Source organism: Zootoca vivipara, chromosome 10 (genome assembly GCF_965207765.1).
Source record: "Zootoca vivipara chromosome 10, rZooViv2.hap1.1, whole genome shotgun sequence".
Lineage (NCBI taxonomy): Eukaryota > Metazoa > Chordata > Lepidosauria > Squamata > Lacertidae > Zootoca > Zootoca vivipara.
In genome coordinates this window covers 33,370,172-33,387,912 of record NC_142593.1, presented here as the reverse complement: position 1 = coordinate 33,387,912, position 17,741 = coordinate 33,370,172, and the positions used below count along the sequence as shown (strand labels likewise).

Below are 17,741 nucleotides of genomic sequence, written 5' to 3'. Positions count from 1 at the left end.
AAATGTCTCATTTCCCAGGGAAAATACGTGTTTACAGGGTTACATCTGCAAACATTTAGAAGCTGTTCTCATTTCAAAATTTATTCAGCATTCATAAGATTTTTTTTTATAAAAACAACAACTGTCCTCTAGCACACATCATATTGAATTACCTTGGCTTTATTTCGTGTACTGGCCATTCTATTCATCAGAAAGCTAAAAGTACGGCTGACTTTATATTTTTCAGATTCTGATTTTGTAGGTATTATATACTTTTCCCACTCTTCTTCCGGAATCCTAAAAATACACCAGGAAATCTTTCATTATGCTATGCATGATTTTCTTGAAATCAGGTGTCTAATTAATACACTGTAACTGTGCTATTGGAGACAAGAAGATAATAAATATATTTCCTAAATCTGAATACAGAACCATAATTTTACATAAATGGGGTGTGGTACTTTATATAGGTATCACCAACAAATACTGATCAGGTTGGCACTGGGGTGGTTTTATGATGTAATAAATCTAGTTGTAAAGTAAAACAGCTGCAGTTGGTTAATGGCTATTGCTAATAACCAGATAACTATTTATTCTTAAACGTGCCCTTTAAAAGTCCATACCTTTTCTCTCTTGACTGTTCAGGCAAGCTGAATGCATGTTGTTCTACAAAACAATAATAAGTTTAAAGCAGTTATATCACAATATTCACTCATGTTCCTCGGGCCAAAACTTCCAATTATTCTTTTTCAATTACCGCATGCTAACATGCCTGAATATTTAAAAGCAAAGGGGGGGGGGAGAGATCTATCAAATATTCATTCTCTTTCTCTTTCTCTCTCTCTCTCTCTCTCTCTCTGGAAGTCAATATCAACAGTAATTTATGCACTCATTCGGTATATAAACTTTGTGAAATAAATAAATGTGACTTATTTTGGCTGACAGAATTTGCTTGAAGGCATGTTCCTAAAGGAGGAGAAAGTAAAACCAGCAAAGGATGGGGATGGGGGACAAGGTCCACCTGCATCTATTTTACCTCAGCTAGTGCAGATTCAAGGTTTTTTCACATTGCTTGTAGGCAACCTTCGGGGTGGGGGGGGGAAACACATGCCAATCTTTGGGCAGGGCCATATTCGCTGCTCAGTGCATTCAGCAAATAGACTTGCTTCAACACACACTCGCACATCCCTCTGTCTCCTCCACACAGGCAAGCAAGAAGCAGAGTTCAAGGCTACTTTCTAGCCAAGCAAGAACACTCACGGAGGGTGCAAAGGAGGCTCAGTGACAGGCGTGGGCTTAGGGGGAGGGGAGGGGCTGGAGCCTGGGGAGAGACTCAGGGTCTAGATACAGAGGGCTGAAGGGTCACTCAGAAGGAGCCTTTCTCCCTGGCTGTATTAAGCAGCAAGATTTTTCTAATCACCCCAAGTTTTAAGCAAGTGGATCTAAACCTGCATTCCTAAATATCTAAAGGAGGTTTAGACTTGGGTGGGCTGAATAAAGGACACCAACTTCATCCTTCTGCAGGGAATAGGGAAGGGGGAACATGACAACTGAAAACAGGGCTAATGCTTACCGTCATTTGCATCGCTTACTGTGAAGTCCCGTGCACAGTGTGATTTCCCTAATAAGACTTTGGGTGACGTATAGGAATATGAACGAGACCGAATTCCGGACAGTAACGATTCCTAAAATACACCCAATGTTTTAGAGAACTGATCTTCAACAACAACAACAACAACAACAACAACAACAACAACAACAACATAAGTCCCGATTTCCTCATCCTTTTTCTAACTGCTAGATAGGTGTTGATGTTTTTCAAATTAACATTTGCTAAGCTAGATGAATGCACAATCCAATTATTTCATTTATGGCCACTGTAAGTAAAGGTACTTATGTGCAATTCCTTTCCTCTAGACTCTTTTCTATTGCTGAAAAGATGGCATGGCAAAATTGGGAAATATGATCTCACATCAATTAAAGGCTGCAGCCAACCCCATATTTAATAATGAGTTTAAAGAAAAATGGTACCCCGTCTAAATGTAATTGATTAGGCTAACTGGAAATAGGAAAGATGAGTTACTAACTTTGTAGGGAAACAAACAAATACCTTTGACTGCAGATTGCTGGACAAAGGAAGGGATTCAGCCCTGCTCATGTTAAAATTCAGTTCTGTTGTTGTCTCTGAAGAACCTAACCCATCCCTATTGGCCAAGGCTGTAGAAGAGTTGAAGGACATTGAAGGGTAGCAGTTATGGGATCGGTTAGAAATTCTTTCATCTCCATTGTCTACATCCAAGTCATCAAGACTAGAGCTAAGCAGAGAGAGAGAGAGAGAGAGAGAGAGAGAGAGAGAGAGAGAGAGAGAGAGAGAGAGAGCGCAAATTACAAATGCAACTTAAGCCAGCTATTCAACATTAAGCAGAGGGTGTTACAGACACTGTCTATGATCAGTATCACAGCCACCTTCCAAATGCTTCTGCATGGCTCAGATACCTAAGAAATTAGAGGCATGTGCTAAGCCAGGAGTGGGGATCTGTATCTGAAGTTGAAGTTGAAGTGGATCAGATTTTTATTTCCCCAAGGGGCACCTATCTGTCGGATGATCCAATTTATCTCACAAGGTTTGAAATCAAACCATGAGGGGGAAACCCTTTTACCTGGTAGTCAATGATTGCAGAGAGCCATGTGTGGCACTGTGTCCTGACAATCAGCTGATTTCCATCCAGAAAACCCAGGTGCAGAAAAATACAAGAATGAAGGGCGACATTTCACAAATCCAAGAGAAGACTATGGATAGCATAGGATAGGATAGGGGGCTTGCAGATAGCCTTAGGTTGGAATCATAACCCCATTTGCATTCAGTGGAATTTATTTCTGAGTCAACATAGTTAGCATTGCAGCCTATGGCTATCTTTTTATTTCCTCATTCATTTCTCTCTCTGTTTTTTGAGCAAGACATGTTTATATGGGGGGGGGGGGTTTCTTTTCAACATAACACGGCTAAAATTAATTCCACACCTCCTTTTTTTAATGATGGAATAGCGTTGATTCCGTTGATTGCCAAATGCATGTGTCTTCTGAAGCGACAAGTATGGAGCTGCTGCATCCAAGTTAGACTGAATGATGGGGGAGGAGTTTCTGCTGTCCCCACTATTTGCTGATGCTTCTGGATCTTCATTCGAGTCTGCGCAGTCTCTGTGCGTTTCAGGAGCAGACTGGCCTACCTTCATGTACTTGACGCCCATGTCTTCCATCTAAAGCGAGAAATACAAACGAGTTAGGTGATATTCAAAAGATGCAAAACAAAATGAAATGAAGTTTAATCCAATCTGTAAAGACTAGTATGAGGCCCTCACATTCCAAATACAAAAACTGGCTAGAGGAACACAACCTAGGATGTGTTCTAAGATTGCTTCCAGATTACCTGTTTATTGAACATTTATCCTGATTTGTTTGTGGGGAGGTTACATGGCCTTGTATCAAGCAACCATTATTCCACCCTTTGCAGTGCATTTTCCTGTCATTTTACTTATTGCTAGAAGTCCGTTTTTTTGGGGGGGGGAAGAGCAGGTCTGTTGCTCAACAGCACCAAATCAACTTTAATTGTGCATCCTGAATTTGCCAGTATGTGACTGAATCCTATCAAAAAATAGTGATAGACTGGAAGCAACCCAAACAGAGGCCATTTGAAGAATAATCTTCCTGTAGGTTTCTTATTTTGTTATGCTTAATAACCATGAGAAAAACCTATTCATTTCCCCAAAAATACAGTAATCGGATGATCTGACATTAAGATGCTATTAAATATCATCTGTAACCAACAGAAGCAGAAAGAAATGGATTATAAACCCCAGTAATGCAGAGAAAAGGAAAACAAAAGTTTTGCTAATAATCATCTTCATCGTTACCATTGAGGTTTTTTAGAACCACAACTAAGATCAGACTGTTAATTTCACACACCCCTAGAAAACTGAAATACAATAAGGAAGGAAGGAAGGAAGGAAGGAAGGAAGGAAGGAAGGAAGGAAGGAAGGAAGGAAGGAAGGAAACAGTAAAGGCAATTGCAGAGTTCCTCCAACCCCTGTCTGGATGTTATTGTGCACTTTTGCAAGACGTCAACAGAGCCCATGTCTGTCAGACTTACCTGATCCACCACCATGCGGTTTGCATAGACTTCTTCACTTCCATTCAGCATAGCAGAAAGTCTGGCTGCAGCAAAGAAAGTAGAGGGATTTGAGGTTTTCCGATAAGCCTCAAATGGAGAATGTTGTTGAACTGGAATAAACCATATAATAAACTCATAGAATCATAAATACAAACAATTTATTTCCTGCATAGTCATTCAGAGTAAAGTGGTGCTGGTTTCATTATGAGAATTAAAGAAAACATAAAGCCTTTTCACAATAATATCACTTCTGTCTGATTATTTACTTAGTATTTTATTTCCATATATTTTATTTCACATACCTCCTCCCAGTGGGACTACAGGGCAGCCAGCAATAAATAATACAACCTTGTTTTATTATTAAGAAGTACACAGCACAGCTTGCAAGAGTTACATGAATATATTCAATGAAACAAGATACACAAAACAAAATATTCATAATTGCTAAAAGCATGATGAAATTAAATGACCTTCAGCAACTAAGTGAAAACGTGCCTAATAGATTTATAGTGGGAGGGTAATCCATAATTGTTAATTTGAATCCGCCTGTCTAATTTCACTTTTGGAAACAGAGTCAATGGTGGTGAACTTAACTGAGGGGCAGCTCATGTCGCAGCAGGTCCAAAGCTATCTGAGCCTTAATGGTTAAAACTAGCACTTTCCATTGAGCCCAGAACTGAATAGCCATGAGGTTGTCAACCTGGTCCCTACTGCCCCCTAGTGGGCGTTTCAGGATTCTAGGTGGGTGGTAGGGGGTTCTACGGCACAAGCTGAATAGTCCTTCCATCGAGCACTGGTGAGAGGTAAGGAAATTTTACCATCAAGAAAGATGCATTAGTGGGCGGTAGGTATAGAAAGGTTGACTACCCCTGGAATAGCCAATCAATGATGATCCTGTAAATTCAGGTTGTTGTGAGTTGGTGTCCAGGTCCCAGATCTGGTGGCTGCATTTTGGACTAACTAGAGTGTCCAGCCTGTCCGTCAATGCAGCCCCAATATAGACAACATTCCAGCAACCTAGCTTGGAAGTAACTAGGGCACACATGGAGAATGTGTCGTCTCCCAGGTCCTAGTCCAACACCCTAATCATTACACCACACTGGCTCTGCACACACAAACTCAGTATGTGTCCTTCAAATGGTAGGAGTGCCAAGCAGAGTGTGTTTGGGTTTACCAGGTTTTTCTTTTTTGTTCATGTGACAATTTGCCAGCTAAATGAATGGAGTAAGACCAAGGAATCTGAACAACAGCCTGCCAGTTTCCTCCCCACTAGGCATCTTCCAAAAGAACTATAGATCCTGACCTCCTGCTTTCCCTTGCATGTGCAAAAGAAAACACTTTGTTGGAAGGAAGAATGCTTCCAGGATCCTGCTTTGTAATCTAGCCAAGCTTTTGTGCCTCCTTGATCTTGGCTGTTCCAGCTCTTTGCATCACACACAAAACCTTCCTGACTGTGTCATGGTGTGATAAAAGGATACAAAAATACCACCATTGTCTCACCTGCTTCCCCCCCCCCTCTGTAAGTATTTCAGAGAGGAGATGGAAAGTGAACGTGGTTTTTAAAAAATTCACAGAGAAGGGAAAAGGAGGTAAAATATGTAGCAGCAGCTCCCGATAACCTCAATTCCTCCTCCCCTACCAAACACATTTTCTTTCACTGTTCATTCAGGATGCAATCAACACAAATAAACAGCAAGCCTCCATCTTAATTAGGTTCTGTAACAAAAGCACATCTTTCTTTGGAGCAGGAATTTGCTTCCCTGCCCCCTTCCCTTCAGCTCCTCTGAGGATCAGGAGGACCTCCTGAATGCTGTGGTTCAGGGGGCTGAGGGGGATTCCCCCAAACTGGGTGGAGACAACTTGTGGTTTTCTCTGGTGCCAGCCCATGAAATGCTCTAAATGCAACCCATGGAACTTACTTCAACAATATCTGGTCTGCATTTAGAAAAATTTGAAGAGGAGCCCATCCTGCACATATGAGCCCCAATTGCCCCATTTTCCTATAAAAGCTTTCACAATGATAGCCTATTTCAAACTACAAAAAGAAACATTCTGTCAAACTCCATTTTGATACAGTATATGATTTCTTTATTTGTAGAATTTTTATGTGGCCAATCTAGAAGCCTAAAATGGTAAACAAACAAAAATACAAACCGATACATTAACACTATCAAATAATGTAATAGCAGCAAACACAAGTCTTTATCTTGTTGACATAAGCAAATTTGGATAAAACCTGCATGAAACTAACCAGATATAGAGACAACATCAACCTTTCCCTGAGAGTACCCACATAATAGAGTTAATAAGTGATCATGTACTACGTATTCCAATAAATTAAGATCTGAGCTAACTGTGAAATGCTGGGAGTGAAGGTTGTGCATAGTTCTCCTTCCTGAAATGACTTCAAGTGTAATTATTAATTTTTTAAAAAGCTATTAAAATGCCAAAGCCACAGGCCTCCCTTCCTCTAGCTTGTATCACCCAACATGCTACAGACTTGTACACATTTGAGTCGTCTAGGAATACGAAAAGCACAGTCAGCTTTAAATGGCATTTGCGATGCCTCATCCCACAAAATGACATCATAAGCAAAACTAAACACTACGTTATTAATGAAGTAATTGCAAAGACCATGTTACAACCTCAAATGTGAGACATTGCAAGTGCTCTTCCCTGTTGCAAGTCTGTGCTGCCTGCCCACTTGATAAAATTTCCACCACTCCTCTGGACTTCTGGTCAGATACTGCTGAGTAGTAAAATTTATATCCACCCTGTGAGTGGATTATATAGACCCCTGTCTTTCTACCTGTTTGGGTGCTCACCACAGGAAATTATCAGTTGGTTTTTAATGGTTGTCTGTTTCCCACTCTGTTTCTGACCCATTAGATTTGGGGACTACTATTGGTTAAGTACAAATGGTTGGACAGCCTGTTAACCTACAGGGCTAGTCCCAAAGACAAAGAAGTCTGGACACAGCATAGATATAAAGAGTAATGGTAGGCGATGCCTTTTTTAGAACCAGCTAAAGCAGGTGTGGGGAACCTGTGGCCGTCCAGGTATTACTGTACTCCCAGCTCCCATCGGTACCAGCCAGCATGGCTAATCATCAGGGATAATGGGAGATTGAGACTAAGAGGTCACAAAGTGAACAGGTTTTTGAGTTCCAAATAAGTCTCCCTCGTGTTGGATATTCAGCAGAAAGAAAGAAAAGTGGGCTAAGCAGGATGGAAAGTCGGCCTGTCTTAAGATGGCATATGGAAAATATTATCATTAGGATACATTTCATAGGTTATTGAAAAAGAGGTCAGGTTTCACCAGGTTACTACCCTACTATTAATTTTCCAATAGCCGCTTGCTATATGTGTGTATTTTGGAGAATATCAAATTTAGCCATCATGTAGACGGAGCCTAGATCAGGAGGAACACGATATTTAACAACATAAAGATGTGGGTTTATGCCCACCAGCAGCTAGGCAGTAAAACTCAATTCTGCTTGTATTGACTCATTATTTAGGGCATCACCGATCATTAATCTGCAGCTTTGTTAACATGACTTTTCCTTTACTTCTGGCTCTTAGTCTTGCGATGAGCCAATGTATTCAACTTAAACTGCTGGTTTTTATACGGTGGTACCTTGGTTGTTGAACGTAATCCATTCCAGAAGACTGTTCGACTTCCGAAACATTCGACAACCAGGGCGCAAAGGGTGGTTGGCAAAGTCAATGGAGAAAAAAAGGGGGGGAATGGAAGCAATTACTTCCGGGTTTTTGGCGTTCCGGTTCTGAAATGTTTGGCTTCCAAGACGCTCAAAAACCGAGGTACCACTGTATTTTCAAAGGCACAGCCACCATGATGCTTCGCTGTCCCCAGAGTCCTTGATGCAACTTCAACTCTCTTTTGGAAGGCTTTACAAGAATGGTTGGCTTCTAAAATTGCTTATTCGTTTAACTATTGCATGCTCCTTACTGGTGGCTGATGCTAAACAGCTATAAGTGATTTATTTATCAAGTTTTCATGCACAAGAAAAATATTAAGTGAAGAAGGAACAATTTTATTTAGTAAAACTCAAACAGGAAGAGCCATCTAAATGTTAAGTGCACTTGAAAGCCAATGATTGACTGGGAATCCCATAACCTAGAGCGCATTAATCTTCAGATACACAAAAATAATCCTTCCTTATTCCCAGACAGTGATTTTTTTGGGGGGGGATTCAGTAATTTAGGGGCAGGGGGGCAAAAGCTGCTGAAAGTTTCATGGGAGCATACTATTTTGTAATGGCATTTTTAGGTTTTGGGGTTTTTTTAAAAAAAAATGGTAGTTGTTTTTACTTTTTGTCATGATGTAGTGTCAAAGGGACATGATACTTTTTGTCAAAGTATGTAGTGATGTAGTGTCAAAGGGACGCAGGTGGCGCTGTGGGTTAAACCACAGAGCCTAGGGCCTGCCGATCAGAAGGTTGGCGGTTCGAATCCCCGCGACGGGGTGAGCTCCCGTTGCTCGGTCCCAGCTCCTGCCAACCTAGCAGTTTGAAAGCATGTCAAAGTGCAAGTAGATAAATAGGTACCGCTCTGGCAGGAAGGTAAACGACGTTTCCGTGAGCTGCTCTGGTTCGCCAGAAAGCAGCATAGTCATGCTGGCCACATGACCCGGAAGCTGTCTGCGGACAAATGCCGGCTCCCTTGGCCAGTAAAGCGAGATGAGTGCCCCAACCCCAGAGTCGTCTGCGACTGGACCTAATGGTCAGAGGTCCCTTTACCCTTTACCTTTAGTATCAATTCCAGGGCATTTAGGGGAATGGCAGTACTAAGGAGATAACAGATTATAGAAGATCTGCTACTCCCTACAACAATGGCATTATAAAAGCCATAAAAAACCTGCTTCCCCCCCTAAACTTTCAGTAAATTTTGCAGCTCCTGATACCTCCCCTCTCACCCCTACTTTCAGAGGGCCCTTTCACCCCCACTTTTCAGTTTTTAGTTGAAAGATTTCCATAATGAACTTGCTTTGGCTCACCATGACCTGGATCATCATAAACATCCTTGAAATGCAAGGGCCAGCAGAGCTTTCTGAGAATCAAGTTGCAAGCATCTTTTAATAAAACAGTAATTCACTGTAACTGAATACAGTTGGAGCATCATAAGAAACCTATGCTTTTTGTTGGTATCTCTTCAAAGCTAAAACCACTGACAGTTCCAGTAGACTTTGGCAGCTGTGTGTCTATAAGAAGATTTCTTACACTTTCTAATACACCAGGAATTCTTTTGCAGAGAGAGAATGGCTCACTTAAGTTTCCGATGCGCATAAATAACTTAAGACTAATATTGTAACTAGAAAGGTATTTCAAGACTTCACCAAACTCACAAGGCAGCACACTTAATTATATATTGACTCCATCAGTTATTTATTTCTACCAAAAGACACAACGCAGTTTTAAAAAATGACAAAGCAACATCAAACATACAGGTTATAAATCACATTCCTACAGTTCCACAAATTCCTTTCAGCATGACTCTGGGACAATCATGACTCACAGACTGTACTTTATCTACATTCCGATGAAATCAATAGAAAAGTCCACATTTAAGGCGAAACCAACTCAGATGTTGTCTAACTCTGCTTACTAACACAAAAATATGCAATCATGAAAACAGAACAAATATAGCAGGCATTTTAAGCAGGGCTCTCTGGTTGCTTGCTGCTGAAATGCTGGACTAGGTGGACCATGGTCTTACCCAACAAAGCAATTACTGCATTTTTAAGAGGTTAATGTGAGGCTACATACATATATGCCCCCCTGTACACTGGTATGAAAACATACAACATAGAGAGAAGGAAGATCAACTACTGTATTGTAGTTATGATGATCTGCATGCTCTAATAATAGAGAGAAATATTTTCTCTCTGTGTGTGTTACCTGTGCTATGTATAGGTATAGGTGCATGCATGCATGCCCAGGAATGGCCAAACTTGGTCCTCCAGCTGTTTTGGGACTACAACTCCCATCATCCCTAGCTAACAGGACCTGTGGTCAGGGATGATGGGAACTATAGTCCCAAAACAGCTGGAGGGCCAAGTTTGGCCACGCCTGCCCTATGTGCATTGGTACCAGAATATCTGAAATACTGTCTTCTTCCTCACAAGCATCCTCACCTACTCCAATTTTCTTCAGAGACCTTGCCTTGCATCCAATTATCACTGGAGGATGCAGGACAAGGCCTTTACAGTTGTGGCACCAAGACTGGCCCTCACTTTGTTGTCTTATTGCCATTTTACCACTGCATCTTTGGCTTGGTCCCTCCCTCTCGCCCCAGCTGCCTTTTGTGCTTTTAACATCTGGCTCCTGGTGTATATTTGTTTTAATTGATGCTGCGAGCCACTCAAGGCTGAAAGGTGGGGCATGAATATTTTAATGAAGACACAGAACTATAATTTTATGCCTCTTTGCAGTTTTCATATTTTGCATTTGCCATGGGGGTTCTTTAACATCTGCCCACAGCTATTGTGTAGTGGTATTAGCAGAAAATAACTACTAGGGAGTAGCTGATGTCCATTGAACCCAGGAAAGGTGCTTCCACATTGCTAGGGGGAAAGGAAGGCAAACTGCAGAGATTCCAGTTACAGGTAGGTAGCCGTGTTGGTCTGCCATAGTTGAAACAAAATTTAAAAAAAATTCCTTCCAGTAGCACCTTAGAGACGAACTAAGTTTGTCATTGGTATGAGCTTTCCTGTGCATGCACAGTACACTTCTTCAGATACAGATTCCATTGACTAGTAAATGCGACAGAAGCAGGAAAAGTGCACCAAAGATGAATGGGAAGTGGCAGCTCCTTACGATCACACAGATTCCTATTGCCTGATGTCCAAAAAGCACATTCATAATTCACAGCTCTGACTTCACTCATTAGCTACAGAACACCGAAAGGCGGGAGCAGCCAGGCTGACTCAGTGCCGAATTTACGTACAATATAAGCTAAGCAAGCTATAGCTTAGGACCCCACTCTCTTGGGGGCCCCCAAAAAATTAAAGGAAAAAAACAACTGGATGTACATTTCCAAAATATAAGATAAAAAACAAATAGAGTAAAACCTACATACAGCAACAGTGCTTTGTGTTGTGTAAGTAAAGGACCCCATTACCTTTGGTAGCTTAGGGCCTCATCAAACTTAAATTTGGCCCTGGGCTGACTCATTTCACAGAAATACTTTGAAATCATTTCAAGATATTTTATGGAAAGTGATTTAAAAAATGGAATCATAAATAAATGAATCTTTGTGCCCATTTTAAAAAGTTTTAAAATGCCACATATATATTAACAATTCAGTAATGAATAAAAACATGAGCAAATCAGAAGCCAAGAAGGAATATGACTAATTCCAACTTGGAGGAAACAGCAAATAGTTTTCAAATAGCTTCCCAGAATTGCTTTCAGTACTCTGAACATGGGTTAATATATAACTTGAAATAATTAAAGCTATGAAACAAAAAAAAGAGGGGAGAAATCCTAAATCTCAAGCAAACTGGATAAAATGTATGAGCTTGGACCAGGCATAGAACCACCTAGATCCATACTAGATTTAAAAGTCTTATGTTCAAAATTGGTCTACCTTTGCTTCTGCTTCCATGGCTACAGAAAGCCCAAAACCATCAGAGAATGGGTGTGACATAATATTATTCACTGTTTTTATTCCTGCAATGTTCAGCTATTACTCTACACATGGGCAGCAACAACTGACATATTACACATGAAATGCTTTGAACATTCTCAAGCACTATGAGATTGCTAGATAGAGTTTTTATGTACCACCCTTCCCCAACATGGTGCTCTCTGGATGTGCTGGCTGAAGCTAATGCGAGTTGTTAACAAAAACCATCTTGTTTGGGTAGGCTATTATATACGGAACGTTGTACAGTAGTTGTCATATGACCCCTATAGTAACAAAAAAAAACCAGCCCTAAGTGGTCTACAAAACAAAAGCAGATTGAGTGCTTTTACGTGTTTCAAAGAAAGTATGAGCTGTTTGAGTTTGAGCCCGGTGGTGGCTTTTCCCCTCTGGACTTTGATTGCGAAGGAGGCAGCCAGGACAACTCCAGTTGACATTAGATTACTATACAGTGGTACCTCGGTTTATGAACACAATTGGTTCTGAAAGTATGTTCATAAACTGAAGCGTTCATAAACTGAAGCGAACTTTCCCATTGAAAGTAATGGAAAGTGGATTAATCTGTTCCAGACAGTCCATGGAGTACTTAAACTGAAGCGTTCATAAACTGAAGCAAACTTTCCCATTGAAAGTAATGGAAAGTGGATTAATCTGTTCCAGATGGATCCGTGGAGTACTTAAACTGAAGTGTTCATAAACTGAAGCATGGGTGTAATTGGTTCCGGAAGTCTGTTCATAAACTGAAGCGTTCATAAACTGAAGCGAACTTTCCCATTGAAAGTAATGGAAAGTGAATTAACCCGTTCCAGATGGGTCCGCGGCGTTCGTTAATCGAAAATTCGTAAGCCGAGGTGTTCATAAACCGAGGTTCCACTGTAATGTGGGAGTGTCCTCAAAGACAGCTCAGTCCAGAAATGTCAGTTGGTTCTGAAAGTGGTGGTCAGATTTGGGGTTCACAGGTCACCCTGCCTTAGGTTGATTTTGAGAGAACTCCATTGGCTTCCAATTTGTTTCTGGGATCAATCCAAGATGCTGGCTTTGGCCCTTTAAAATCCCAAACAGCCAAGGAGCAAGAATCACGTCCTCCCATATGAGCCTGCAAGAGATGTGTACTTGGTTCCTGAGGCTCCCTGAGTGTCCCTGTGGCAGCAGATATGTTACTTGTGGGTTCAAGCAAGAGGGGCTTTCGGTTGTGGCACCGAAACGATGCAATAGCCCTTCAAGAGAAATTCACCAGGCTTCCTTCTCTGCCAGCATTTAAACAGGTTCTTAAGAACATTTTATCCCAGTGGGTATTTTTAGTTGAGCCTTTGATACATTTTTCATTCGCTACTGTTGATATATGGTTTTTATTATGCTGTTCCATGACAACATATTCCAGCAGTCTTTTGTTGTTGTTGTTAATTTTGTTTTTCATTTTGTTTTGACTTGCATTTTTTTGTTTGCAAGCCACCTTGCATTTGTCACAGAAAGACAGGCTATAAATAAATATAAATATAAATTAGTTCAGTGTCGCCAAAAAGACAGCAGAATTGCTTTCCAGAAAGGGAGATTTACTCAAATTTTCTCCATTACTCTAAACATGTGGAAGACACAAGTCCACCCATGCTAGACTGATATCCCAAGCCAGAAGCAAACAGGAAAGGATTAAGGATGAACTCTCAGTGTGTTAGGGGGGCAGGGGGCTTGAGGGAATGAGATATTTTATTTCACATTCCCTATTTCCCAAACCATTACAGATACCATTTCGCTTTTTAAGAGAACTGTTATTATTTCTAGAGTGCCAAAATTAATGAAGTGCTGGGCATAACTCAAAATAATACACAGGCCCTATCCTGAGGCTTCCAGGCTCAAGCACAGGACACATGAGGGAAGATGAGTAGAGGGGAATGGTAGAAGAGAATGCCAAAACCAGAGACGAGTTATTAATAGGCACTGACATCCAATTAGGGCAGGGGTAGGGACCCAGGTGGCGCTGTGGTTAAACCACTGAGCCTAGGGCTTGCTGATCAGAAGGTCGGCGGTTCGAATCCCTGTGACGGGGTGAGCTCCCGTTGCTTGGTCCCAGCTCCTGCCAACCTAGCAGTTCGAAAGCATGTCAAAATGCAAGTAGATAAATAGGAACCGCTACAGCGGGAAGGTAAACGGCGTTTCCATGTGCTGCTCTGGTTTGCCAGAAGCGGCTTTGTCATGCTGGCCACATGACCTGGAAGCTATACGCCGGCTCCCTCGGCCAATAATGCGAGATGAGCGTGCAACCCCAGAGTCGGTCACGACTGGACCTAATGGTCAGGGGTTCCTTTACCTTTACCTTTAGGCAACCTAAGGCCTGTGGGCAGGATGCGGCCCAATCGCCTTCTCAATCCGGCCCACGGATGGTCCAGGAATCAGCGTGTTTTTACATGAGTAGAATGTGTGCTTTTATTTAAAATGCACCTCTGGGTTATTTGTGGGGCGTAGGAATTCATTCATATTTTTTTTCAAAATATAGTCCGGCCCACCACTTGGTCTGAGAGATGGTGGACCGGCCCACGGCTGAAAAAGGTTGCTGAACCCTGAAGTAGGGTTAGGCTGATCTTCTCTTGCTTGCACGCCTCAGTCTAGCAGTTGAAGAGGTGGCGCCCCCAGTCAAGTGCATTGAGGCTCTGAAGGGTACTTAACCAGCCTGACCCAACCTGGTCATGCCATCATTCACTGCCCTCTCTGCCAGACCCCCTACATGCTTTTCAGCTATTTTCCAACTTCATAGTAAATTCAATTACCACATCCCATCAGTGGAAAGATTTCCACTTGTGCAACAGGACTTCACTCCCTCTTCTCCCTCAAAACCCTTCGGTAATCTTACTTCACTGAGTGACAGTGTTTTAAAGGATCTCTCTACTGATCAAGTGTAAGGGTATCATATCACACAGGCCATAAGGACAGAAAAATGGTCCAGTGATCTATTCAAGGTGGTTCACAGCAGCAAACTTATGGGTTTTGAAACACAGCTTTAAAGGCAAAACCCTTAATGACCCAAGACTAGTGGAATACATCATTTATGTGTACTACCCCTGCTGGTTCAACATCAAAGTAAAATACTATTGGGCAGAAGGCTCATGCCACATCTTGTTTCAGCTGTGGCAAATTAGGCTCCAAAAGAAGGCTGTAATGGATGCTGTTTTGCCAACCATCCAGCGCTCAGCATGGTATGCATTCAACGAAATGATAATCCAGACACTACTGTGTTAAGGTAACAGTGAAGAGAGGGGAGCTGGTATCCAAAACATTGTTGATGGAGATGATGGCACATTGGGATATCTTTCTGTGCGTCAAAAAAAATGCACCTTCCATCAACTTCACCCCTGCCACAGCTGATAGATCTGACGGGTTTTAGGAATTTCCTTTGGCATGTAAATTTACTATACTGGAAGGAAAGAAGTTCATTGATGAGCCATGCAAGTTCAATGGCGACCCTGTCATGCTCAGTCTATAGAGGTGTGTGTGAAACAAGTCACAGCGGCAGCAGGCATGAGAAACATGAGGGCTACATCAGAGGCCAAGAAATGAGTTGGCGGCTGCTGTCCAAGAATGAATTAAAGCAAGACTTAATTAAACGCCTTGTTTAAATTTCTTATTAACTGATGGCATTAATGTTTTATTATTACAAGGTATGCTTAGTAGGATATGTTTTATGCAGAGAATCTAAAATTTTTATAGCACTGCCTGACATTTTCATTAGGTGATTTTTCCCCTCCAACAACGGTTTATGTGCTTTTTAGTCAAACGTAGATTTACCAAGCTGGATGTTTTCTAATCACAAAAATAATCAGAGATTTGAATTCCTCAAACCCAAAATTGTATTTTTAAGACCCCTCACTGAAGAAATTTGCAAAAAAATAATAATCCCCTAATACCAGACTCAGTTTCAGAGCAACAGGCAAACCCCATGTGCTTCAGTCAGACACCTCCAGTAATAATAATAATAATAATAATAATAATAATAATAATAATAATATTCTAACAAAATATTATTACAGAATATTTCCAACAGAAATATTAAAATACAATAATTTATTAAACATTAAAAGCTTCCCTAAACAGGGCTGCTCTTTTGCTCTCTGTCAAAATGCAAACCTCTTCCTTTCCAAGTTTCTTGCCTTATACATCCCACACACAGCCTAGGCAAACTATTTTCACAGCCCCACCTCCTTACAAGTGAGTGTGAGCTGACCAAGTGTGATACAGCCAAGATTATCTGCTGCCTTGTGTATCTATTAATTGGGGTATACTGTGGCTAAGGCAGGCCGAGGCTTCAAATTACAGGACAGAATAACCCAGTGTGTGCATGTATACACACAAGCTACAGAATTTATGGGTTGGGTCTCAAGAACTGCCAGCAGGCATGCACCTGAAGAAGAGGCCTTTGTTCACTTCTACTCTAGCCCATTGTTACGTCCCACTGCCAAACAAAGAAATATACAAACCCCCAAACTGCTGTTAAGGGTAGGAACCTCCAGAATGGTACTTAATATGGTGTTGAGGAATAAAGGGTTGGCAGAAATCAGCAGCTTAAAGAGTGCCTTTCTGCTCATATGGAAACCCATGCTTTTACACTTGTACTCCTACCGTGTTTCTCCGAAAATAAGACACTGTCTTATATTTATTTTTCCTCCAAAAAAAACACTATGGCTTATTTTCAGGGGATGTGCTATTTTTTTCCCTCCTCCTGCTGCTGCGGCCAACATTGCTGCTGCGCCTATCACTATGTCTTATTTTCGGGGTATGGCTTATATTCCTTGAATGCTTAAAAATCTTGCTACGGCTTATTTTATGGCTACGTCTTATTTTTTTGGGAGAAACAGGGTATATGGCAAATAATTTCCTGAGAACTCTCTCCATCTTTACTTGCTCCATATGGATCAATTAGATGTGTGACATCAGGAGATCTGGAAATGGATCTCTTGGGGGGGGGTTTCCCCCACCGCAGCAGCCGCCACAGTGCATATTGCGTCGCCCCATTATTTTCCATATCCACATTCAGAGTTGGTATATCGGTACTTGTTAATGGGATGAATGGCGTATGGCAGGCATCCCCAAACTTCGGCCCTCCAGATGTTTTGGACTACAATTCCCATCATCCCTGACCACTGTTCCTGCTAGCTAGGGATCATGGGAGTTGTAGGCCAAAACATCTGGAGGGCCGCAGTTTGGGGATGCCTGGCGTATGGGTTGGGTAGCCAGGAGATAAAACCTGCCAGCACCATGCCCCAGTTCAAATCTCTCTCACACAAAGAACTGCATTTGCCCTTGCAAAATGCTTTGGAAATCCAGCTCTGGATCTCTTGATCAATCAAGGTCATACCTAGTTTTGCCAGTAGAACCTTCATGTTTCTGATGGAGACAGAAGCTACAGCATCCAAATAAAATAACATTATGCTTTAGTTAGTGACTTTTTAATCTATGCTAACATTCACATGTGAAGGTCAACATTCAAAGTTCATTCACTGTAACAAATATATTTACCCAGCATATTTATGCATGCATGTGTGGATGTGTGGGGTTGCTTTCTTCTTAATATATTTTTTAAAAAAATCCCCAAGAGTTTAAACTGTTTATTTCTATCTTCTCATTCTATCACAGTAAAGTAGCCTTTTCATAAGGTATTTTGGTATTCATCAGCGTTCAGAAATACGTCTTCCTATAAAATTGTCATTATTTCTATGCAAAATACTTGAGAATTACAACAATCTAGAACCCAAATTTCCAAGTACATTTCCCCAAAGAAAGCAGCCCCCAGAGAGAAGAAAGAGAGAACACATTGATTGTTTCATGTATTAGGTATTCTGAAAATTAGGTGAGCTCTCTTTTTAGCAAGCCCCATATGCAACACAACAAATAGTTAAAACAAAAAGTCATATATAGAGAGCTTTCCACAAATTGTATCTGTG

General features: G+C 41.3%; 1 protein-coding gene across 4 annotated transcripts in view; it reads right to left on the bottom strand.

The window, feature by feature from the left end:
* Positions 1-17,741, bottom strand: part of ARHGEF28 (Rho guanine nucleotide exchange factor 28) — a 142,361-nt gene that overhangs the window by 51,757 nt on the left and 72,863 nt on the right. For 2 of the 4 annotated variants that reach the window (XM_035099489.3, XM_035099495.3), the window contains 6 exons: positions 4,127-4,257; positions 3,001-3,236; positions 2,090-2,294; positions 1,553-1,664; positions 603-645; positions 153-276 (listed from right to left, as the gene is read on the bottom strand). In XM_035099489.3, coding sequence (XP_034955380.3) covers positions 153-276; positions 603-645; positions 1,553-1,664; positions 2,090-2,294; positions 3,001-3,236; positions 4,127-4,257 — 851 coding nt within the window. The remainder of the gene's footprint in view (positions 1-152; positions 277-602; positions 646-1,552; positions 1,665-2,089; positions 2,295-3,000; positions 3,237-4,126; positions 4,258-17,741) is intronic. The other 2 variants (XM_060280226.2, XM_060280227.2) reach the window with 1 other exon arrangement.